The sequence below is a fragment of the Apteryx mantelli genome, chromosome 3 (genome assembly GCF_036417845.1).
Source record: "Apteryx mantelli isolate bAptMan1 chromosome 3, bAptMan1.hap1, whole genome shotgun sequence".
Taxonomy (NCBI): Eukaryota; Metazoa; Chordata; class Aves; order Apterygiformes; family Apterygidae; genus Apteryx; species Apteryx mantelli.
This window is the reverse complement of record NC_089980.1, coordinates 45,978,562-46,004,210: the sequence shown is the minus strand read 5'-3', so window position 1 is coordinate 46,004,210 and position 25,649 is coordinate 45,978,562. Positions and strand designations below refer to the sequence as shown.

The window sequence follows — 25,649 nt, the reverse complement described above, 5'->3', positions numbered from 1 at the left end:
AAATACAACTGGACTTTCACTCCTCTAAGTTATTCAGACCTTGAGTATTACAATAAATAAGAGCTTTTTCAGGGATCTGTTTAAGGAATTTAAGCTTCTGTATAATTGTGGGGAAAAGGGAGAAATTAGTCTTTAGAAGTCTGAAGTTATCTACAATATTTTGGAATAAGCTCTAGAAGTGACTTTAAGATAGGTTATACAAGAAACGTCCAGCTCAGAAAAATATTTTGTCATAAAAAAATGATTAATCCAAAAATTTCTATGTGTAATAAGTTGAAATAAAAAATTTTGATTCTCTATAAAGGTTACCTGTAAAACTTTCAGAGCAAGACTTTTTACAATGTTAATGAACAACCATAATATAAAAGTAGTACATAAATGTAGCAATTAAAAGGAATTGCTTTTTAAAAAGACATTTTCTTTTTAAGGTTATTAATTTTTTTATTACTATTTACATCTAACATTGAAGAAACTGTAGTGTTAAAAATCTTACTTGTTCAGACTGAAAGTTTCAAAGCCTGAACTATGCATCAGAGAATATAATATCCAGACTGAAAAACAAAACATGTCAAGAAGTTGAATACTCCAAATATTACTATCTTTTTTCCCCAGATAAGAAAAAAAATTGACCTTTCGTGAAATGCTGATCTGAAACAGGTCAGATACAACTATATTCTAACCAGGTGAATTGACTAAAGATACTTTGATTTAACATCATGCATTTTAAACCATGATTCAAATCAATAAGCAGGAAATCCCAATTTTAGCTATTGATTTTAACTTGTGCACTTTAAATATTCTTCTAAGAAGCAGATCATTCTCAAAGACTAGCATAATAATTTAAATACATCCTTTATATTTGGTCATTATTGTTGATAATCAGAAAGATATAGTTTATTTTTCACATTTACATAAATAGTTTCATAGTGTAATGCATATATGCATATTCTTACTTTTTATATTTTTATCATTAAGGAGAGTGAATGAGGCATACCTTATTTATTTATTTATTTTTACTTTGAGTGATGCCAAGATACATTTGGATAGAAATTGGAATCAAAGTAAGAGTTTACAAAAACAACATTTAAAAGCATGCATTTATTACATAAAATTAAATAAAGCTACCTTAAATAAAATTACCTAATCTTAATAGATACAACTGAGAAAATAAATTATACTTGAGAAAATATGTAGCAGGTCAGATTTAAAGTCCATCAAGCTCAGTATCCTCTCTCCAGTAATGCCCTCTATGAGATGTTCCACTCCTTGGGATCTTTTCCATTTCTGTTATATCCTTTCTGAGATGGAGTGCTAGAACAGAACCCAGTATTAAAATACAAGTGCACTATGGATTTATACAAGCCCATAATAATGCTCTCTCTTTCATTCTCTATTATATTTCTGATAATTTCTTCTGTTTGATTTTTTGACTAATACTGAGCATTGAGCAGATATTTTCATAGAACTATCAATTTTAACCCCCAGGGCTCATTTTTAAGTGTTAATCACCATCCTTGTGTATGTAGAACTATGATTTTTAAGAACTTAGCAGTATACTGAACCAAAAATCCTCTTTGTTTAGACAAGCTTTTTTTTTAATTCTTAAAATACTGAAATGCCAAGTGTAGAAGCACAGGCTATTGACAGTAATCTTCTCTAAGGCAAAACCTAAATATTCTAAAGCTTCTAGAATTCCCAGTGGTCTCACTTCTTCCCATAACTTGGAATTACATTACTTGTAGGATGAGTCAATCTGACAACCTTAAGCACACAAAAATAATGGCCAGTTTGGAAAACAGGACTTTGAGAATGATAGATCTATTTCTTTTTCAACGACACCAATTTTACTTAGTAATAGTTCTACTTAGTTAGCGGTATACTAAACAGTTAGAATGTTAATTAGTAGTATACTAGATTACTACTGAGCAGTAAGTTCAGGAGAACTATTCTGGCTTTACAATGCTGAAAGACTAATTAGAACTTGCTCTGGTAAAAAGTATCACCATATATATTACACCTTTTCTAAAAGGTTTTCTAAGCAGATGTCACACAGGCTTTTCTTTTTTGTTTAAAGAAATAATTAAAATAAACTGCCGCAAATTCCCCACTGCCAGACAAAGGCATCCAGAGAGTCTGAGAGACAAACTTCTATAGTAAAATGAAGTTAAAACATCTCTGAACATTCTTCTTTACAAATATTAAAGTAAGGGAGTAGCAAGAAAGAAAAACATTTACCGACATCAGTTTGCTCTCAGATTAAAAAAACCTCTTTCAATAAGCAGCAAATTATGCTACTGCTTGTTAAAAGCTGATGATGTATTATTTGCAGGTTCCTTCTCTGTAAGTTTACATCTTATGCAATTACTTAATATACTGTTTGCAGAAATATGTTGTGCAGTACCTTGCCATTGCCAGAAATATGTGGAAATATATCACTGTTCTTTGATCTAAAGCAAGTTGTCATTCATAACTGTTTGGAATTTTAGGATACAGCAGTTATCAAAAACCTAACCTTCAGTCCAGGGTTAATGGTCAAGTTAATAAATACTTCCCTGCCAGTAGAAATAAATGTTTCTACAAGGCATATACATCATTCACTCTTTAATGGTTCCATAAAAAAATGATACCTTCAATTCAGGAGTAAGAGGTTCACTGCAGGATTCTATTTATATGTAGGCTATAACATGGAGTCCTGCCATTCCAAGAAGATAGGACTTGGGGCTTTTATCACAGATTATAGTACTACTAACTCAAACAACTAGATATACCTGGACAGGCCCAAAGAGAGGACCTAACAGTTTTAGATGCAAATGTAAAAGCCATCTCATAGTGGATGATTTATACCATTAGTATAAAGATTAGCCTAAACTTGTATTTCTCTGAGAAATTAGGAATACAACTCCCCAGCAACTCTTCCTACTTCCTCTATCACAGCGGTTGATTTCAGACTTCCCCCAAGAAAGCAGAACAAGATTCTGAACATCGATGACTGATTTCCTTTTCATGCTGTAAATATTGCAAAGCATTCCAGTAAATTCACGTACTACATGCTACACGTGCATGCAGGTGTTGAGAGGGAGCAAAGCTGTAAGAATGGGAGGAGGGGAGAAAGGATGCAGGATAACAAAACAGATTTAAGATTGCACATGGAAAAAAACAAGCAAATGGTTTGCAGAGGACCATGATGATATGGGGAGGTGGAGCCATATAAACTGTCAATGGATAGATGGAGGCATATCCTTTTTGATCAATCAAAAGGAAGGATTCACTTTTTCATATCCGTAGTAGAAAGAAAATATTTGGGATATTGGTTTTCCTCAATGGTCAAAGAAAAATAAAGAGCCCAAAGTTATTTTTGAAAGGTTCATTATTTGCCAGCACATCTTCTGATACCTGATTTTTGGTCTGGTGCTTACATATCTTACCAAATTGTTACAGAGGTCACCCACAAGTCTTGGAGCAGAGCAGCTTGAACAGCATAGGGCACTAGCCAGGGGCATGCATGAGCAGGGAAACAGTGGGGACTGAGCTCTGGGGTGCTGCCCCAAACTCCCAGTCGCCCGTTCCCGTCACTGTGCCTTTGCACTACACAGGGCCCAGGGGACTCCAGCTCTCTGGAGGAGAGCTCTGGAGCTTTGGGGGTTGACCTGCTGGAAAGCAGCTCTGCGGAGAAGGACCTGGGAGTCCTGGTGGACACCAAGTTAACCATGAGGCAGCAATGTGCCCTTGTGGCCAAGAAGGCCAATGGTATCCTGGGGTGCATCAGGAAGAGTGTTGCCAGCAGGTCGAGGGAGGTGATCCTCCCCCTCTACTCAGCCCTGCTGAGGCCACATCTGGAGTACTGCGTCCAGTTCTGGGCTCCCCAGTACAAGAGGGATGTGGCACTACTGGAGCAAGTCCAGCGAAGGGCTACAAAGATGATTAGGGGACTGGAGCATCTCTCTTATGAGGAAAGACTGAGAGAGCTGGGCCTGTTTAGCTTGGAGAAGAGAAGGCTGAGAGGAGATCTTATCAACGTGTACAAGTATCTGAAGGGAGGGTGTCGAGAGGATGGGACCAGACTCTTTTCAGTGGTGCCCAGCGACAGGACGCGAGGCAATGGGCACAAACTGAGACACAGACGCTTCCATCTGAACATGAGGAAAAACTTTTTCACTGTGAGGGTGACAGAGCACTGGAACAGGTTGCCCAGAGAGGTTGTGGAGTCTCCTTCTCTGAAGATATTCAAAACCCGCCTGGATGCAATCCTGTGCAACGTACTCTAGGTGACCCTGTTTGAGCAGGGGGTTGGACTAGATGATCTCCAGAGGTCCCTTCCAGCCTCAACCATTCTGTGATTCTGTGATTCTGCTTCCTACGTGTGCGCTGCTGGAGCGGGCTCAGGGCGTGCCCGCACAGGGACAGCTGCTAACGGCGCCGGGGACTACCGTATAACCGGCGGGCGGTACCGCCTGTGAGGGGGAAGAAGGATAGCCCTTGCGCTTTGGAGTTCATCTGGGGGGCAGAGAGGCTGCGGCCGCACCCGGTTACGGCGGGAGGGTGCGCACTCGTGTCACGGGTGGCGGCGCCACGAGGCGGCCGCAGCCGTTGGCCGGGCGATGACATAGGAGGCGGCCGCCAGCAGGGTGACGGTTGGAACACTGTGGAAGGCGGGGCGCGCGAGCCATGCGGGAAGGGCGGGAGGGGCGGGGCGGTGCAACGACAGAGCCCATGTATCTCCGCCTCCCCACCTCCCTCCGCTGGCTTGTGTCTCGTCCAATCAGGAGGGGCCTTATACTGGAGTCGAAGTGACCTCACTCCCCTGGACGTAGCCGGGGAGCCGGTCAGAAGTGGCCCTGTAGTGGCCAATCGCGGCGCGCGTTGCAAGCAGCCAATCGGAGGGTGGTGTCGGTTGTTGTTGCCCTGAGAGGCGGCTGCGCGGTGCGAGTTGGGCCGCTGCTGCCGCCGAGGGAGGGACGCGGGGAGGCTCTAGGCCGCGGCGCCGCTCGCCTCCCGCCGCCCCCACTGCCCCGCGGCCCCCGCAGCGGGCGGGGAGATGCAGTCCCCGGGCCCTCAGCAGCCGCCGCTCTATGCGCCCAGCAACGGGGACTTCACCTTTGTCTCCTCGGCCGATGCTGAAGGTGAGCGCGGGGCCGCGGCTCTCCCTCCCGGGAGAGGGGCCCGGCCTGACACGGGGGGAAGCGGGCGGCTCCCGCGCCGCTGATGCAAGAGGTGCCCTCGTTTCCCTTCCCCCTCCCTGCTTCCGAGGATGGTGGCGTGGCTGGGGGCGGAGCAGGGTCGAGCACCGCCGTGGCTGGGTCGCAGCAGGCCCGGGCCTCGGGGGCTCCGTTGCTCCCGGAGCGGTGGATAACGCGAGGGCGGGCTGCGGCTTTATCGGCGTGGCAGAGCCGGCCCTGGTGCCTGGTTTCTCTGCTTTTCTGAATGCCGTAATCGGGGTTGTGCCAGGCGTCCTGACACGTCAAGTACTGTCATGGGCCACTTCTCTTTCCCAAGTTGCTGGAAGTGCGATTTGGTATCTATTAATGATTGCACTGTCAGCTCACCTCCGATGTACTGCTATTCTGAAGTCTCTGTGCCATGTCTTCTTACAGTTCAGTAATGCTGTGAAAAGGAGCACTATGTGCAGTTTAGGGGGTGAAGTGTGGCCTGCTGCCTGACTGCTGCACAAATTGCTGTTGTTTACTAATGTGCTATGAAGATCTGTCTCAACACTGCAAAAACATACAAGAACCAACATCTTGCTGCTTTTTTTTTTAATAGATAATGATCTTTGGGCTTTAGCTGCTTAAACAATCACCTTTTCACCTTGTATATTTATTTAATCACAGCTTTTTTAGTTGTGAATAGGAGTAGGAAACCATGTAAATCCTGACTCATGTGCCCCACCCTGGAAAAGCATAATTGAGGTGGAAGACTGCCATAGAATGCCTAACTCTTTAGTAGTGGATTAATATTCCATGTCAAAGGAACTGCGAAGTTCACCAAAGAACAATCTGGAGCAGTTCTTTTTTTTTTCTTTCTTTTTCTTCCACCTTGATCTGGAAAAGAGTCTGTGCACCTCTGCATGAAAACTATGAAACCTGGCTGAAAATATTTGCTAAGTAATATTAATAGCATGCTGGACCCAACCTGTTCTAGCCACCTTTCCAGCAGGATGTGTTGGATTGGACTTGGCTTTGTACTCTTCGTGAGCACAAGGTGTGATCTCATGCCTGCTCAAGTGTACTCCTGTTTGTGAAGTGCTACATGGGCCTACTCCAAGAAACAAAAACATAAGCAAAGTTAAACATCTTAATATTTATAAATAAAAATGCTACACACTGCACTATTTCTCTTAATTTCAGAAATCTCAATCCATACAAAGAATGAAAACAAAAGCTGTTTTATCATCTTCTTTCATTTCTCTGAGAGGTAGGGGGTGTTTGTGGGGGGGGGAATGGTGAAGAGGGGTCCTCAGTTAAGTGGACAGATACGATTTAAAGAATAGGCTGTTTTCTTATCTATTGCATTGCTTTTTTCAAATTTAAGAGAAAGGACTGTCTTGGAAGGTAGTTTTCTGGAATGCCCAGTTGAGGTGAGGCATATGAGAGACCTCAGTACTGCTTATACAGTGTTCTGCCTCAGACAGCAGCAACGAAAGCATCTGAACTCTCACTATAGCAAGCGTCAGAACCATGAATTCTTGGCAGGTTCTTCAGCACTTGGTTAGTCTGGTGTCACCAGTTTCATACCAGTCGATGGAAGAGGGATGACAGACTGGTTTCTTGGTTTCTGCAGCTTTATGCTGTACCTGAGAAGTAGCCTTGCAAAACACTACATAAACTTAATATCACATTTATGGGTTTCATGATTAAAAACTGTGCTATTAGGTATTCATGAATCATCAGCTGCTTGAAGGAGTCTTAGTAAGTAAGGCTGTGTGGAAGTCTTCCTGCCTCAGGGTGGATTGCCATTCATCACTGGGAAAGAAGAAATAGATGGCTGATTGGGTTATTACGGATGTTGGTTTTGATGGCCACAGCTGTACACCAAGAATAGCAAGAACCCCTCCTTGCAAAGCCGTGTTACATTGTAGCATAAGCAAATACTTGGAAAGGAAAAAGGTCACAGTGATACTAGAAAACTCATGAGGCTTTCTCCATAATGAAGTTCAGGCATGAAAAATACTTTTTCTTTTTTCTCCTCCGTAAACAGCAGCAGGCATTGCTTGTGTGTGGTGGGAACAGTGTACTTGTGCTGAAACTTTCACGAGCAAAGAACAATCCTTTCTTGACATTACTGAGATCTCTATGTGGATCCTGTGCAGATTGTGTTCTCAGAAACAAAGCAATGGGTCTTTAACTCTCATGATTATGAGGTTGTTGAAAAGCATTTATGGGGAAGCTTAATTTTAAGCTTGAATAGCTTAGCAAGATGATTTGGGAAGGAGACTTCTGTTAAATTAATTGTGATACTGCATGTTAGGTGAATGCTTCAGGCATGCTGGCTGAAGACCATAAAAGAGTTGTTATATGAATTTTGATTCTATAAAATTACTTTGCATTTTGATAGAAAATATCTCAAATCTAATCTATGATATGCCTCTAATTTGCCTCTATGAGTATGTGTTGCAGAAGTTTTTCAGAAGTACTTGCTATAGGCTAGATGATTTGGGAAATTAGTATCTAGGATTTTTTTTAAGAACTTACAACAATAAAAAAGACTCCCTTTGGTGAAACAAAAGGAGTTGGAAGAGTACAAAGGCTTTGCCTATCAGAATATATTTGTAGCAAGATCTGTACAAAAATTTTACTGTTTTTGTTTGAGTTTTTTAGCAAGTAATAATGGAAATTCATAAGTTCTTGAAAGAATGACTGTTCTTCTCTCTTAAGCCCATTCTGTTTTTTACATTTCTTCAAGCTACTTGTATTTTAAGTTAAGTGTGTTTTTCAACTGTGTATAACTCTGAATACGATATATGAATAAAATTAATAAAAATTATTGGTGACTTTTTCTGTGATATATACTTACAACCAGAATATATTTGAACTGCTCTTTTTTGTTTGTTTTGTTTTTTTTAGTACTATGGCAGTGCAAGATTGTAGTACGTTAAAGAGGACTCCTTGCATTTCTCCTTACTGGCTGGAGAAAAGCAGAGCCTAAGGATCTCTGATAGTGTTGATTTTTTTAACACTTTGACCTATATTAAAGGCAGGCTACAAGTGAAAATATACAGATGTTTCCCTTTCGTGAGGAAGAGCACATGAAAGAACACAAACTGAAGCCTGTCCTATCATACCATAACACTGTGTCACCAAAACGACAGAGTTAGTCTGAAAGCTAAAACTTGGTGATTTGAGATATAAAACAATGTTGTTGCAATTGCATTAAAACTGAAAGAACCCTTTCAATTTATGTACGTCTTAGGGTATGATTTTATTGTATAATTTTGACTATTTCATGGTGATGCTTGGCACACATAGCTTTGTATGTCTGTTGTTCATCTTTCAATAATTTTGAAATCAAATGGCTTTTGACAAGGAATAAAAAGGTATATCTTTCTCTTTCTTTTTCTCTAAGATCTTAGTGGCTCCATAACAACTCCAGATGTTAAGCTAAATCTTGGAGGAGGAGGAGAATTCATCAAAGAATCTACTGCAACTACATTCCTGAGACAGAGAGGGTATGGCTGGCTTCTGGAAGTAGAAGATGATGACCCAGAAGATAACAAGCCACTCCTGTATGTTGTAATTATTTTTGGTTATCCGTCTTTATTAGCTGTTCATGAAAAACAAACAGCTCCTAAACTCTCAAACTGTCCCCCAGTTTCTTGCTGTGACTAGATTTCTGTTCGATGAATGACTTGAGGAATAAGTCTGCTTTCTGGTGCAGGAATGATGATGTTTTTCATTATGGATTTTATTTTTAGAGTAAAAGAGAGGCTTGTTACACACCATAGGGAAGGAATGAAAACGGAGGAAATAACCTCCAGATTTTATTAAGCTAAATATAAAAATTTAGACTAATTTATTTTCTGCTCTTATCTGTTGATCTTGTTGTGGTTTAAAAATTAGATCATGTTCTTTCTATCTTTTGTGCCGATGGTATGAGTTCCCTAGTGCTGTTAGGGAATCAGAGGTTAAGACACTCGTGGAAAGTGTTGTGTTAACTGAATTAATATTAAACGAATTCTGTAAGTTGCTGTGTTGCATTGTGAATCATCGTAATCATTACAATAGGATTGTAAGAAGTAAGGAGGTGCAAACTTTGTAGTCTTTGATGCTATACTATATTATAAAGCTGTATTAGAGGGGTTAGTGTGTAAAGACAAAAATGCCTGTCACATTGAAAATCTCTGCTTCCCTTGTTCACAGGAACACGGTTGGGGGAAGAAAGTTTGTATTTTAGGGTTTCTACACTGTGAAGCAGGCAGGCTGGGTTTTAGTCCTTGTTCTGCAGCTAAGCGACTTAGTTCTCAGAGTCTCCATGTTTTCCTTTGTTAATTAAAGAGAATGATGCCTTAAAAAGCAGAGTGAGAAGGAAAGTACTCTGGAGTGTTCAAATGAAAGTGCTGGGAGAGAACAAATGTGTGGAGAGCTTAATACTGAAACTGCTACTTGAAAAGTGCTATAACTTAAAATGTGCAGAAATAGCACCTGTGTGAGTAAGTCTATTCTGTACATACATAACTTTTAATAACAAATAGAATGGTATGTTGGGGTGATGACATACCAATTCCCTCTTTTATGTAGCATTGTATACCACAGCACCACATTTGTGATTCAAAGGCAGTTATGTCCTAAGTTGCTGATTGTTGGAAGCAAGGAGGACATGAAAGGGAAAGGATAATTTTGTAGGGAATAGGATGCATATAATCTTCCTAAAAGAGATAACCTTAATTTGACTTCATGTAGCAGTTCTTACGCAGTTCTGATTTTTCCCAGAATGTGTGTTGTAACAAAGGCTTGTAATCTGAATGCTTCTGCAGTTTTAAAGAACAGCAAGCAGCTAAGGAAAGTTCACCACTGTGGTGCTATCATTGAAAGCATTTTGTTCAATAGAGTGAGATTTTTCTTCTTTATTGAGCAACCTTGCTTATGACATTTGTCCTGTAACAGTTACCACCTCTTCTTAAGCAAGGTAACTGTAAGCTTCATGGGAAAGACAGTTTATTCACATGAGAAACTATCAGAAGCCCTAGGCAATGACAAAAAACTAATCCCAGAAAGGAAAACTCTGCTATACAGCTTTCAAAGTGAAATATAAAAGCACTGCTTACTAACTGTTTAGGGGGATGGAGGAAAAATAGATGCTTTTAGTGTTCTCCTTAGATTCAGGAATGTGTTAACTTTTTTTTCCCTTTTTTTTTTATTTAGGAACAGGCTAGTAATAGCAATCCAGAAATAACTTCAGTAATAGCAATCCTGAACATGCTTCCAGAGATTCAACAAGCAGTATTTCATTTTTGAAAGAGAAATTGTGATGAATCATGTCTTTACTGCATTTATTTCTTATTTGAACTTTTCTGAGAAAAAGTCATAAAACAGTCTAGTACAGAACTTTCATAAACAGACTTCAAGTATACAATTCCAGTTTTCCAGCTGTGTTAAAGATGTTCCTAAATGTAGAGCAGAGGGATATCTGCCAGAAATCTCTTGCAGCTCTTCAGAGCTTCTCAGTCATTACTGCATAGGGAAAACTGTAATTTAGAGTTCCGTCTTAATGTTCTGCAGATATAACTGCTTCTTTGTGATGTAAGTTAATGGAATTGCCTGTTACTTGGAAAGTCTGCTTCCTTCCCCTTATGCTAGGACAGTCAGGGCAAGAGTTACACCAGTTAAATCTCCTGTATAGGAAGACTCTTCCTGTCAATTTGTAGCTGCCTATGGATAGTTTGTAGCCAAGGACTGGAAAAGGCAATTAAAGAGGTGCAATAGCTGTTAAATTTATGGCTGGTTTAATCAGCTTTTATTTATTCTTATCCATACTGGAAACAAGCCAGTAATTAAACACTTGGCATAAACTGGTATGGTGAAAATTGCTGTTGCTGAAGCAAGTGAAACCTCATCTTAATTAAAATATTGTTTTGACCTGGTGAAACCTATTTTGAATGTTTTAGGTTTACTGAATGTGAGGGTATTCTTTTTTGTAGAATTTGAAATGTGTTTCCATAACAAGTGTGCTCATGGCACACTGTTGAACACAGGAATACGCATAGACATCTTACTTGAGTGTATTCATATGTCTTTGACTCATGAATATTTACAATGGTACGAATGTACCATGTATCTTCCTGCATGTCAGAAAATGGATCTACTTTCTTAATATAGACTGTTAGGATGTGCTGTGGATATTTTCTGTTCTCAGTCGTAGAATTTATTTTGGTATAATTAAGTATATCTATCCATGGCATGAGGGTTACTGAATGTGTGGTAAGGGTAAGGTGTTGCTATATCTTGGAAGAACTGTTCCTTTACTAGTCATGGCTTCAGAAAGCCTTACTGTGATATTGTTCTACAAATCTGCTGTTGCCCCTAAGCATGTGTTTTTATGATCTATTTCATTACTGTGGCGTAAGTAATGCTCCCTTGCCTTACAATTTCAGGGAAGAACTGGACATTGATCTGAAGGATATTTACTACAAAATTCGATGTGTGTTGATGCCTATGCCATCTCTTGGGTTTAATAGACAGGTGGTGAGAGACAATCCAGATTTTTGGGGTCCTCTGGCAGTTGTCCTCTTCTTCTCAATGATTTCACTATATGGACAATTCAAGGTAGGTATAAGCCTTCTACCTAAAAAGAAATCTAAATTAATTTTGGGGACATGACTGCTAAATAATTTGCATTTTTACATAAGTAGAAAGTCCTTTCTTCACATACTAATGTGGGTTATTCCAAATACATTTCTTACTGCTGTCTTTCTGGATATTAATTTAAACTGTGGATTGCCTGTGGATGAAGTTAATCATGACAAAATGTCAGGGTTTTTTTATAGTAAAACAAAAGAAAGAGGTGGTTGCTGGAGGAAATGGATCGATACTAATATGATTATAGTCATATTAGTGAATCTTGCCATTTTAATTATGACCTTTTTTTACCTTGCTTTTTTATTACTAAAAATTTTACCAAAGAGCATTTGTGAGGATGCCATGAATTTTAATTTCCTGACAAATAAAGCCATTTGTCTAACTCATGCTGTATCACAACTGTTATCTGGTACATTTTATCTTCATTAGTGCTTTGTGCTCTTTTGTCCTCCCTGTTCAATTACAATCAAATAACTTTCCTCTGGTCAATAGAGTTTTTCCGTAATTCCTTTTAACTCTAGGGTGAATAACTAGTTAGAGGCATTGTGCAGATTTAACTGACCTCCATAAACAGTTAGTTGGGTTTTTTTTTAATTTATATTTGCATTGAAAGAGAAAAGTAATATCATTTATAGTCACAGTTTGAATGTGAGCCTAGGTCATCTTTTGGCAATAGTTAATTGCATCTTGCTTCGTAAATCTTTATGACGAGATATATATAGTTTTAAATACAGCATAGCATAGCAATAAGTCATATATGTCAAGTAACATAATATGCTAAAATTTTTGTGAATGGTGAGATAAAATCATTCAGTTTGTGACTTCTAGCTAGCATATGGTGTACCAAATGCAGACTAAGAATTCACTCTAATATCTTGTTTCTATTAGACTTAAAATTAGTAGACTAAAACACTGCAGTATTCAGGTCTTCTGAGTGGACCATTTAGCTGCCTCCTGGGCAAAGCAAGGACTATTCCTTGATCCTGTGACAGAATCACAGAATCACAGAATCGCTGAGGTTGGAAGGGACCTCTGGAGATCATCTAGTCCAACCCCCTGCTCAAGCAGGGTCACCTAGAGCACATTGCACAGGATTGCATCCAGGCGGGTTTTGAATATCTTCAGAGAAGGAGACTCCACAACCTCTCTGGGCAACCTGTTCCAGTGCTCTGTCACCCTCACAGTGAAAAAGTTTTTCCTCATGTTCAGATGGAATTGTCTGTGTTTCAGTTTGTGCCCGTTGCCTCGCGTCCTGTCGCTGGGCACCACTGAAAAGAGTCTGGTCCCATCCTCTCGACACCCTCCCTTCAGATACTTGTACACGTTGATAAGATCTCCTCTCAGCCTTCTCTTCTCCAAGCTAAACAGGCCCAGCTCTCTCAGTCTTTCCTCATAAGAGAGATGCTCCAGTCCCCTAATCATCTTTGTAGCCCTTCGCTGGACTTGCTCCAGTAGTGCCACATCCCTCTTGTACTGGGGAGCCCAGAACTGGACGCAGTACTCCAGATGTGGCCTCAGCAGGGCTGAGTAGAGGGGGAGGATCACCTCCCTCGACCTGCTGGCAACACTCTTCCTGATGCACCCCAGGATACCATTGGCCTTCTTGGCCACAAGGGCACATTGCTGCCTCATGGTTAACTTGGTGTCCACCAGGACTCCCAGGTCCTTCTCGGCAGAGCTGCTTTCCAGCAGGTCAGCCCCCAACCTGTACTGGTGCATGGGGTTATTCCTCCCTAGGTGCAGGACCCTACACTTGCCTTTGCTGAACTTCATGAGGTTCCTCTCCACCCACCTCTCCAGCCTTTCCAGGTCTCTCTGAATGGCAGCACAGCCCTCTGGTGTATCGGCCACTCCTCCCAGTTTTGTATCATCAGCAAACTTGCTGAGGGTGCACTCTGTCCCTTCATCCAGGTCATTGATGAAGAAGTTGAACAAGACTGGACCCAGGACTGACCCCTGGGGGACACCGCTAGCTACAGGCCTCCAACTAGACTCTGCGCCGCTGATCACAACCCTCTGAGCTCTGCCATTCAGCCAGTTCTCAATCCACCTCACTGTCCACTCATCTAGCCCACACTTCCTGAGCTTCCCTATGAGGATGTTATGGGAGACAGTGTCAAAAGCCTTGCTGAAGTCAAGGTAGACAACATCCACTGCTCTCCTGTCATCTACCCAGCCAGTCATTCCATCATAGAAGGCTATCAGATTGGTTACGCATGATTTCCCCTTGGTGAAGCCATGCTGACTACTCCTGATCACTTTCTTGTCCTCCACATGCTTGGAGATGGCCTCCAGGATGAGCTGCTCCATCACCTTTCCAGGGATGGAGGTGAGGCTGACTGGCCTGTAGTTCCCTGGGTCCTCCTTCTTGCCCTTTTTGAAGACTGGGGTGACACTGGCTTTCTTCCAGTCTTCAGGCACCTCTCCTGTTCTCCATGACCTTTCAAAGATGATGGAGAGTGGCTTAGCAATAATGTCCACCAGCTCCCTCAGCACTCCTGAGTGCATCCCATCAGGTCCCATGGATTTGTGGGTGTCAAGTTTGCTTAAATGATCTCTAACCTGATCCTCCTCCACCAAGGGAAAGTCTTCCTTTCTCCAGACTTTCTCTCTTGCCTCCAGGGTCTGGGGTTCCTGAGGGCTGGCCTGAGCAGTAAAGACTGAAGCAAAGAAGGCATTCAGTAACTCTGCCTTCTCTGCATCCTTCATCACCAGGGCACCCACCCCATTCAGCGAAGGGCCCACATTTTCCCTAGTCTTCCTCTTGCTACTAAGGTATTTGAAGAAGCCCTTCTTGCTGTCCTTGACATCTCTAGCCAGATTTAATTCCAAACAGGCCTTAGCCTTCCTCGTCACATCCCTGCATACTCTGACAATGTTCCTATATTCCTCCCAAGTGGCCTGTCCCCCTTTCCACTTTCTGTATACTTCCTTCTTCTGGTTGAGTTTTGCCAGGAGCTCCTTGCTCATCCATGCAGGTCTCCTACCTTCTTTGCTTGACTTCCTACTCATAGGGATGCACCGCTCTTGAGCCTGGAGGAGGTGATGTTTGAATATTAACCAGCTCTCTTGAACGCCCCTTCCTTCTAGGGCCCTAACCCATGGGATTCCTCCAAGTAGGTCCCTGAAGAGGCCAAAGTTTGCTCTCCTGAACTCCAGGGTTGCGATCCTACTTAGTGCCCTGCTGCCTCCTCGCAGGATCCTGAACTCCACCATCTCATGGTCACTGCAGCCAGGGCTGCCCCCAACCTTCACATCTTCCACCAGTCCTTCTTTGTTTGTTAGTATGAGGTCCAGCAGCACACCTCTCCTTGTTGGCTCCTCCACCACCTGTGTCAAGAAGTTGTCACCAATGCTCTGCAGAAACCTCCGGGACTGTTTGTGCCTAGCTGTGTTGTCTTTCCAGCAGATATCAGGGTGGTTGAAGTCCCCCATGAGAACCAGGGCCTGGGATTGTGAGGCTACTTCCAGCTGTCTGTAGAAGGCCTCATCGACTTCCTCTTCCTGATCAGGTGGCCTGTAGTAAACACCCACAACAGTGTCACCCAGTCTAGCCTGCCCTTTAATCCTTACCCATAAGCTCTCGACTCGCTCTTCATCCACCCCTAGGCACAGCTCAATACATTCCAGTTGCTCTCTCACATAGAGCAGCTCCACCACCTCGCTTTCCTGGCCTGTCTTTCCTAAAAAGTACATAGCCATCCATGACAGCACTCCAGCCATGCGAGCTATCCCACCATGTCTCTGTAATGGCAATGAGATCATGGCCCTGCGACCGCACACAGATCTCTAGTTCTTCCTGTTTGTTCCCCAAGCTGCGTGCATTGGTGTACAGGCATCGTGTTGCATTGGTGATGGATCAACCATACATGAATGGTAGATCTAATGTGGATTTATCTTACAGGGGTAAGAGTACTGTATATGTATGAGGAGGGAGTAGTGAAAGCTGGTAGCTAGCAACAAGATGAATGACAGCAGCTTGACTAGATAAACTGAATGGTGGGCTGTATGCAGGCGAGAGATGAGCATTTCTGCTCTAACACATTAATTTGGTTCTCTTATGTAGTAGAGGAAGGTGGGAAGTAAAAGGAGGCCATGCCCTATTTTCACAAATAGCATAAAGCTTTTATTTTATTTTTTTGAAATAGTGCTGTGATTTTTGACTGTAAAGAAGAAAATCATCCCCATTTGATTTTTGTGTGAATCTAGAACTCTTAATTAAGCTAGAAAGTTGAACTGAATACTACTGAATACTTCATTTTAAGTGCAGCCATTGTACACTTAGAAATACAAAGACTTGACTGAGATTGTTGTTTCTCTCTAAAAAGGTTATTTCAAAAGGGAGAGCACCACTTCTGATCTCCCAGTGGCTCAAATCCAAGAACAGTTAAGTTACTTTGAAGGTTCTGTTAAACCAGGGAATGATTTTAAGATTTCTTATTCTGTTTAAGAATAGAGCAGTGAAAAAATAAAGGGAAAACAACTACTGACTTTGACCCAGGAGTCTGAGGTTGTTTCTTAAATTGTCATCATCATCAAGTTGTAGTGTGAGTTAAAGTCCTATCCCCACTTTCAAGCATTCCCCGTTTGAGTGAAGAATAAAATGCTGTCTCTAAGATGAAAAAAGCAGAATTTCAGCTCTTTTTATTGGTTTGGGTTGACCTTTAAAACCTGTCTGAGCCCACTTTTTTGGAGTAGGCAGTATGATGCTGGCTTCTGTTTAGTGGAATGAAACATGTTATTTTTCCATGCTATAAAATCTAAGTCTCAACTGAGCTATTGTATTAGCTAAGATTTAACTGGAGTGATCTTAGCCTTTATGATTAACTAACCTCTCTCTTCTGTGATACAGTACTACAATACTGATAAAACACTAATTTGTTTTTTCTCTGAGCGTTCCTTGTTCACCAAACTTATAATTAATGTGATTCTATAAATGTAACTTCTGAATTTTGTTCTTGATCTCCATTGTAATACAGAGTAAAACTGTATATATTTGCTGCAATTCAGAATTCATTTTTGCATAATAAAATTCTTGACTGCAGTGAAAATTATTAATATAAATGAATTCTTCTTTATCTTTTAAGGTTGTTTCTTGGATTATAACTATTTGGATATTTGGATCCTTGACAATTTTTTTATTGGCCAGGGTTCTTGGAGGAGAAGTAAGTAGCTGTATGTGAAAATGAGGGAGGGGGAAGTAATTTAGAAGTCTGTTGGCTGCTTTTTTCAGCAGTGATTGGGTTGTCTTGGTGCCTGGCTTTGGACATTGTAGACAATTAAGAATAGAGAACTTGGATGCTACTATAATACCTGTATTTTAGGTTCTTGGCCTCCAAAATAGAATCTGACATACAGAGATGGACAACTTACTCTTTCTGTACAGTGCATAGAGAGTGCTGGATGTGATAAACAACATGGAAATTCTTACCCTGATTCCCAGAAATTCTGACAAGTGCCTGTGATCCAGAGCTGAATTCCTCCAGAGGAGCGCCTTCAAGTTTTTAGTCATTGAGCTAAATCGGACCCTTTCTCCTTGCCCACACAGCCCTTCCCCCCTCCCTTTTTTTTGGTGGGGCTGATATAATAGCATTGATGTGATAGTCTTTTGGGTAGAGCACCTACCAGCATTTGTTTTCCTCCTTGGACTGGTGCAAAGTAAACCCACTACAGAATGAAACTGAGTCCATGTTCTTCAACTGTGAAGCCAAATGGAGTTCTGGCCTACATGCCTCTCTCCAGCTACTTGCATCAGCACAACTGCAGGCTTGGAATAGCTGTTTGAGCTGTGTTTATAAATTGAGTCACCAAGTGATTCAGGTATAAACAACAGAAAATGGCTTATGGCTAGACCCACACACAGCTACACAGGTGCAGTCAGTAGGGTAGAAACTGACTCTGCAGCTTAAAAAATGCATTGAACTGTGTTTTGAAGAACTAAATATTTAGTGATATTTTCATGTTTTTACTGTACATTTTGCATCAATGATGAACTAGTGTTGTAGGCTTCCTACATTATTTATATTTAGTCTATTTTTTTAGATTTTCTTTGTGATTATATTTGCTAGTGACTCTTTTGTGAAAACTGCTCTGAAAAAAAAGTTTCATAAATGTGATTGCATTGGATTTCCACATATCGGCATAATCCAGATGCCCTTAAATCAATCTGTTTTGTTGCTCAAAATATGAGATATTGAGCATATCTAAACTGTGGAGAAAGAGAGGGATCATTATGGATCTGCATAGCTTACTGTGAAGGATCTGCTGCCACAAGTGATAGCTTGAAAGACAGTCACTAGTCTGACCAATATTTTTCCTAACTTAAATCCAAGGAGCCTAGCAGGGCCAAAAAAAATTTCAGATTGCAGAAGGGGAAAATCAGACATCAGAAGCTAAAGGCAGTTATGGTAATACTTCATATAAATGCGTTTAAGATAGCCATAATAAATTGAAACTGGAAATCGGATTTCTGTCCGTTAGAGGAATTGAGTTCTAAAGTAGTCTTGCATTGAGGCCAAAAGCACTTACGTACTTTAAAATGGGTGTTCATATGTTAATACAAGGAATTACATTTTGTGCTGCCTGTGACAGCCAGGTCTACAGCTGGTGACTGAGAGGTCTGTTCTTGTTCAGTGCTCCTTGGTATCAGTCGCACACTCCATGGAGAGTGGCAGCTGAGAACCACTTAAGGTGGAGCATGGAAATGTGGGGCGTGTATGTGGAATTAAATATTTTTAACGTGTCTGTGTAAATACTTCCATTGGAAATGTTAACATTGTCATTTAATATACATGTAATTTAAGCTTCTAAGAGAACTGAATGATTCATTACAAAATTCTGGAGGGATAGTATACAAAAAACAATTTTCATGTTAACAAACTCCTTCAGCCGATATTTCATGAATACCCAGCACATTGTTAGTATGGCTATTTCATTCTGTCATAACGAGATCAAGTTGTGTTTGGTGACAAAGATTAGTACTACAAAGTCTGTTTTTATGTGCTTGAAAATTTCAGGTGGCTTATGGCCAAGTTCTTGGTGTGATAGGATATTCCCTACTTCCCCTCATTGTCATAGCACCTGTACTTCTGGTGGTTGGATCGTTTGAAGTTGTTTCTACACTAATAAAGGTAAGTTCAGTAACATCTACTGAGAATTTGCAATTAATTTTTAAGTCACTATCCTAACACTTCAAGTATTAATCTGTTCAGGACAATATAACAATCTGTCAGAATATTCATAAATACAACTTGAACTCCTGTGATCCTTTTTAGCTAGCATGGTGGGAAAGACTGAGAAGCAAATTCTGTTTTAAATATTTCTTTTGAATACTTTACTTAGGATATATGGTCTTGTTGCTATAAAAACATCTGTTGTTAATCAGGTTAGTTTCCATTTAAGTGTTTTGCTATGTTATAGTAGTTGTGTTAAAAAATAAATAGGATTATCATTTGTAGAAGAGGATGTATACTTAAACATCAAAATGAAGAGTCTGGAAGTAAGCTCTTCTATTCATTCCCCTATCATCCAGTTTATTTTTAGTTATTGCAGCATGAATATGACCTTAGTCATTGTTCTGAGACTTTCCCATAATGGTGACAGTATAAAGCTCTCAACATGCTTTTCTGAGAAGGTAGGTATTGTTCTGTTTTTACGGATGTGGAATGTGAGGCACAAAGCAAGAATAACTTTCTTGATATCACCTGCTGTTGAACATCTTTTATGGAACTAGCAATGTTCCATGAGACATCTTGGAGCTACGTAAGGTTCATCGAACACTTCTAATATTTCATACAAGCTTTTATGTAGCCCTTGAAATTACTGCTGAATTTTTGGAAAGGTTGACTGAGAAAATTCTGTTACTAGCTAACTAGTGAACTTTTGGAGTTCTTCTTCTGTTGATTTGATTAATTTCTTTACTGTTGGCTTGCCAGTAAATAGTGTAATTGAAGTACAATTTAAGTGTATGTAAAACAAGAATAAGGAAGCTACTGTGTTTGTGATTTGATAACTTGTAATTACTATTAAGTGATAAAGTCAGAAAGCAGATTACTAACTTGGTACTTAACTAATGCGTAACTTAAATATAGGTTAAGGAAATCTCAGGTACCTGATTATGGCTATCAGTCTTGCATTAAATTCAGGGCAAATCTGTGCAAGGTTCTTATCTTTGATTCGTTAGTGTGAAAATGCAGGTTAAGCCCCATATAGCCAAACTACTTTTCCTGTGACAAGTATTACTTTTATCTTGGCTTGGGACCTCTGCACTTGGGGAAATATTTTGCAGCCCTAAAGCTGTGGAACTTATAGTGAAATTCCAGGTATTTCTTTTCCAGATGCAATCAGTAAAACCTCTCGGGTACTGTACTTTAATTGTTTTTATTGCCACAGTTTTACTAACGTGTTTTAGGGAATCTGGTGATAATCTTGATTCTCCTTCCTGTCTGTCTCTGCAGTCCCAGTTTAGGGAGCAAAAGCAGAAGTATGCAATCATATGCAATTAATTTTTTTTAAACAATGCCAACTGAGGTTTTATAGGTGTCTCTAAAGTTCTAACCACATTAAATCAAAATGTTTAAGCAATTCCATTTACTCTGATTCTAAGTTGTTTGGGCTTTCTTTGTCATTAATAATAGCTAAAAATTTTTACTCATTTTTGTTACTTCATGCATAAAACTACTAACTTATTTAAATAAAAATTATTTTAAATTTGCATAGATTTGATAATCAAGGTATTAGAAAAGGTAAAATTATCTTGCAAAGATCACAGTTGTACATGAAGAATATCATCTTTGCCAATGTAAAATCACTCAGGTACTAATTATTTTCACAGATTGGTCAAAATAAAGTGGTTTTCAATAGCTTTTCTGAAATAACTCTCTGTAATAGCTGCCTGTGTAGATTAAAAACACGCACATAAAACCATCCTTCAAGGGACTTGAGCTCCTCTGACAAAACTGTGGAAAGTTCTCTGCTCGGGTCTTAGTATGCCTGCCCTTTACTGAACAGATCCTTGGACCTGCTGTTCGTAGATTATGATCCTTTTGCATACCATTCAGTTTTAAGTATTTTTACTGTTTCTATTAATATTCAAGTTGCTACTAGAGGATAGTAGAAGTCCAATTACTTTTTGTTATAACCTTGTCTGAAGTTTGAGTCAAGTTCACTGGTCTTAAGACATTTAAATAGTATGTGTACTAGCTTCATGTAACATGCTGGATATTCAAAAGTAATGTTACTTTTCTACCAGTCTTTTAAATTGGTTCTTTCTTGATTTAGCAAGTGAGATTTTTACATCCAAAGCAGGACAGTTCAGACTCAAGGAGATTTGGGTTCCTGAGTGGGTCATGTATTAGAATACAAGATAAGGGAATGGAAGTTTCATCGATAATGTGGTGTTTGATACAGACTGTATTTTTCGAGGCTTCTCATTGCACCTGAAAGGAACAGGAATGTGTGTTTCGGATACCTTGAGGTGGGGGCACTATAGTTAAAGTAAAGCTTTTGAGCCAAACTAATCCTGAAGTAAAAAGTAGTAATTTAACCCTCTAGTTTAAATCATAGGAGGAGGCGGAGGAGTCAAGTATAGCAATTGTTTTGTTTAAAGCAAAATTGTGTTTATATTTGAGGTGAAGAAAGCGAGGGTTAAAAGCTGAGGCCAGTTAAGGTAGAATGCAAAGTTGTTCATTCAATGAAGTTTCAATCTATCTGTGTATGTAAGCTTACAGCTTGCTGTATGGTACCTACATGTTTTACATTTGGGTAAACTTACTCTAGATCCTTAGCTGCCCGCTTTAGTAGAAGCATTGTCTCAAACCAAAATAAGATGCCTGTTTGTCAAGTGCTTCTCTAAAGTTAAATACATAGTGTCATTTTTTTTTCTTCCAGAAATTGTAGGCTTCTTTATAATTAAATTGAGAGAATTACTGATTTTTTTATATATATATATATATATATATATATATATAAAAAAATAAAAATTATATATATATATATTTTTAAACATTGGTAGCTGGATATATATTCTTGTAATGGCAGCTAACATTGTTCATCTTCTTTTTCAGTTGTTCGGAGTATTTTGGGCTGCGTACAGTGCTGCATCATTACTAGTTGGAGAAGAATTCAAGACCAAGAAACCCCTTCTAATTTATCCAATCTTTTTACTGTACATTTATTTTCTGTCTTTGTACACTGGGGTGTAATCTAGTGTAAGAATGTGGCCAGAAACCATATTTTATTCACTTGCAGACTGATAATGCATAAGACTAAGAAGGCTGGAGATAGTACAAGTGACTGTTTTGTATCCAGTTGTCAAGATGTTTTAAGATCAAAGAGCATATTTGTGTATATTATTTAATGAAGCAATTGTAGCTATATAGATTTGTATCAAAGTTCTAGGTTTGTTTAAGACTCTCTTCAGATTTTAATGAACAAAATACAAGAAGTTTGTGTTTTATAACAAAGTGTAGCAAAAATACAGCTTGATACCTGTGCCAAAAGCACTAGGACCAGATTACTATATTTGAGGAGAAAAATGAGAAGTTAACTATAACAAAGTGCAATTTTTCTTTTGAGCTTAAACACAGCTGGCTTTTTTGGCACAGCAAATTCTGTAGATAATATATATTTATGAAACAGTCCTGATTGTTCACAGAATAGTCTGTATAATCAAGACATGAAGATACTACTTTAATTTAGTGCCTCAATTATTTTGATTTGGCTATTGAGCTTTTATAAATTCCAATTTGTTTTGAAAAAATGTATATACTGTGTATTTTGTATCTATGGCTTGCGTGTAGCGTAAATACTCCTTGGTTAAGGATGTATATTGGGTTTTTAAAAATTAAAAATACAAGTATTTGAAGTCCTCATTTACTATTTCCAACCAAAGGAGCAAGGCATTTACTGCATGACATAATTCTTTAAATTGCTTATTTACAGAATCACATTATTTTAGTTAATAGTGTGAATTTAGAGAGAAACAGGCAAACAACTTTGTCAACTATAGTGCTGGCTTAAAGTTAGAAAAGAAAGATGATCTATCGAATTTGTGTGATCTTTAAACAATGTTATTTTATGATCACAAAATAAAAAGAATGCTTCCCTAACTATGTTTTATAACACCTTATTCTCTTTTGCATTAAATAGCATGGTATTTAACATGCATCTGTTGTTTTCCAAATACTGTTTATCCCTTGTAAAGCAAAATAAAAAAATTTGTAAGACCTGACTCTCCCTCCTTTAAAAAGGCAGAATTATACCCTTAGTAACAATTACAGTTGCACTAATTTTGACTATCCAAGGATTATGTAATAATGTGATGACATGTTAAATATTTCCTGTGTACTGTGTTGATTGCTTATGTAATGGTCCTTATGGTAATGTTTCTTCACAAAGAAACTCCACGGAAGTTCACTTTGCATGATATTAACTTTACTTAGTCATTTGCAATGTTTGGTATTTAGTATTACCAAATAGATCTTAAGTTTCTTTAAAAAAAAAAAAAAAAAAAAATCTGTGTAACTTGCATCCTCTTTAAAAGAAAAAAAGAAAGCATTCCTGCTATCTTTATTTTGCTATGTTGGAAATAAAAATATCAACCATGACAAGGTAATACAAAGGGCTCTTTGATCCATGATGGACAAATTTCTGCATCAGAATTGTAATTTCACAGCTTTTTAGACTGCATAAGCTGACATTTTAGTAATTTATTTTTATCAGTCATTGCTGATGCTAAATGTATATTTAAATTCCAACTCTACCACAAACCTTTAGCTTTAGCCTGTTTCTCTGGCTGATGCTCCTATTGGTTTTAAACTTCTAGCCTTCTGTGGAAGTTCTGGTGAAAGAACTGCAGAATATTAAACCAATTATACTGGCAGCTTACTGAAACCTCACTCATTAGAATTTTTACTATTATCTTATGTCATAACATGTGAGAGTAAAAATGAAATACCTATCTGGAAGTGTTTTGAGAGTATTCATGCCACATTAAAAAAATGCACGTTAGCAGCGTATAAGAAAAAATGCATGTTAACAGTATAATTCTGTTTTGACATTGGAATCTTGTATGATCATATGGTCTTTCTCTTTTTTATGGCTATAGTTGTGTGTTTTTCTTTAAAGAAGATTATCCAACTAGTGTTTGAAAACTAAAACCAAACCTTGAGAATTCATGTGTACCTACATCAAATGTTAAGAGCAAGCACACATACAAGGTTACTAGGCTGTCAGAGAGCTTAAGTTAAAAGCTTAGTTCCTCTTTGCATAGTTATTCAGTAGGCGTTCATAATGGATTTGTGCATTTGAAATGACTAGGAATATTGCCCGAGAGGATGCAAAAGTGTTCTACTTAGTCTCCCGCTGTATTCTCATCACATTTCTCCAAGCATCTTAGTTTCCTCTATACTAACATTCTGTGAAATCTCTAGTTGCAGCTTTACCTGTTCTTTTCTTCAAATTTGGCATGTGTGTAATATGCAATGTAGATATGCACTTAACATAATATGTATTTTATACGCAGTTGCAGATTTGCACCTTTTAATTTCAAAGTATCTTTAGGTTCACCTTTTGCATATGCTGTGCAAAGAAATGTACAAACAGCTCTCAGATGGTTCTGATTGTTATAACTTTGCATTCAATGAACTCATATTTTTAGATCAGGTATGTGTGTAAATACAAGATGTATTTTATAAAAATTTTGAATTAAACTTGTTTACAGAATGTGTAAAGCTTATTTATATTTACTGAATTAACACACATATATATTCCTATACCTGTCATCAATCTCATGGTCTGAGGCTGTAAATAAATTTTTGGGATAATAATTGTACAACTTCTGTTTGTCATGCATGGCAATTTGCAATGTGTCTGGCAAAAAGTTCATCTTCCAAGCTGAAACACCTCAGCCCCAAATAGAGACACATATACTATACCTTTAGAATGAGACATTCTTTTTGAATTTTCTTCTGTATATAGCAGAGACAGATAGCATTACTTTTTCCCTCTTCTACCCATCAGGCAGACATTCTACTGTTTATGAGAAAAACCTATACCTACTTGAAAATTATATGAGGTCATTTACTTTGACTTAGAGACAACATACAACTTGACTTCGGCTTTAAGTTTTGTTACTGCCCTTGCCAGTCTTCAGTGTTTCACAGAAGTAACGGAGGTAGCTTAAAAGCTACTTATTTTGCTTCAGGATGATTTTCATTAGCCTGTCTCACACACGCATGTACTTTTTTGTATTTCTTTACACAGGCACATGAATGATTTTCTTAAATCATTTTCCTGCTACAGAAACCTGTGCTAATTTGGGTCCAAAAAACCACCCTGTTCTGTAGAAGGCTGCATTATATTTGAAACTGTCAATTATATTTATCATCAGTAGGCCAAAAGCTTTCTCAAATGCATTAGCTGTACATGTCATTTAAAACACAGCTAGAAAATGCCTACAACCAGTCTTACCTATGCAAGCTGCATTTAGTATTCTAGTGAGTGGAAAGGGAAAAAAACATTTTACAACAAAATACATTTTACAACAAAATATATGAGGTTTTATTATATTTCCATAATTTAAGCATGGAAAATAATGCTTTAAAATGAAATACTTTCATGGGTAGAAAGCATGACTCCATGACTCCATCCTTACCTTTGGCGGGGGGGGAAGCTTTTCAGGTTGGGACCTCACATAATTACACATACCTGCACCCACTGGAAAAAAACAAAAACAAAAAACAGCAAAAAACCTCCTCAGCCAGTAACCTCGATAGGGAGATTTCTTTTTTATTCTGAAATAAAGCTGTTACAGAATAGCACTTTACCATCTTCGGTTAGTATCTACTAAGAGACAACTTT

At 38.9% G+C, this 25,649-nt stretch overlaps 1 protein-coding gene across 4 annotated transcripts; it reads left to right on the top strand.

Annotated features, from left to right (window-relative positions):
• Positions 1-4,911: 4,911 nt before the first annotated feature.
• On the top strand, positions 4,912-24,512 carry YIPF4 (Yip1 domain family member 4). Of its 4 annotated transcripts, XM_067293271.1 has the most exons (7): positions 4,912-5,120; positions 8,560-8,719; positions 11,585-11,756; positions 16,118-16,175; positions 16,877-16,954; positions 18,806-18,919; positions 21,854-21,935. In XM_067293271.1, the coding sequence occupies exons 1-6, from the start codon at positions 5,036-5,038 to the stop codon at positions 18,895-18,897; spliced, it is 645 nt and encodes a 214-aa protein (XP_067149372.1). In that variant the 5' UTR covers positions 4,912-5,035; the 3' UTR covers positions 18,898-18,919; positions 21,854-21,935. The 4 variants fall into 4 exon arrangements, with proteins under 4 accessions (XP_067149372.1, XP_013799369.1, XP_013799368.1 ...); XM_013943915.2 differs by lacking the exon at positions 16,118-16,175 and having other exon boundaries at positions 4,914-5,120; positions 11,669-11,756; positions 21,854-24,512; XM_013943913.2 differs by lacking the exon at positions 16,118-16,175 and having other exon boundaries at positions 4,915-5,120; positions 21,854-24,512.
• The last annotated feature ends 1,137 nt before the right edge of the window (positions 24,513-25,649 follow it).

What these genes read in the sequence shown, in the direction of transcription:
- YIPF4 (XM_013943913.2), top strand. Translation starts at nt 5,036, where the DNA reads ATGCAGTCCCCGGGCCCTCAGCAGCCGCCGCTCTATGCGCCCAGCAAC. An exon ending in CACTATATGGACAATTCAAG is followed by an intron (nt 11,757 to 16,876) that starts GTAGGTATAAGC and finishes TTATCTTTTAAG; the next exon opens with GTTGTTTCTTGGATTATAAC. An exon ending in TTGTTTCTACACTAATAAAG is followed by an intron (nt 18,920 to 21,853) that starts GTAAGTTCAGTA and finishes CTTCTTTTTCAG; the next exon opens with TTGTTCGGAGTATTTTGGGC.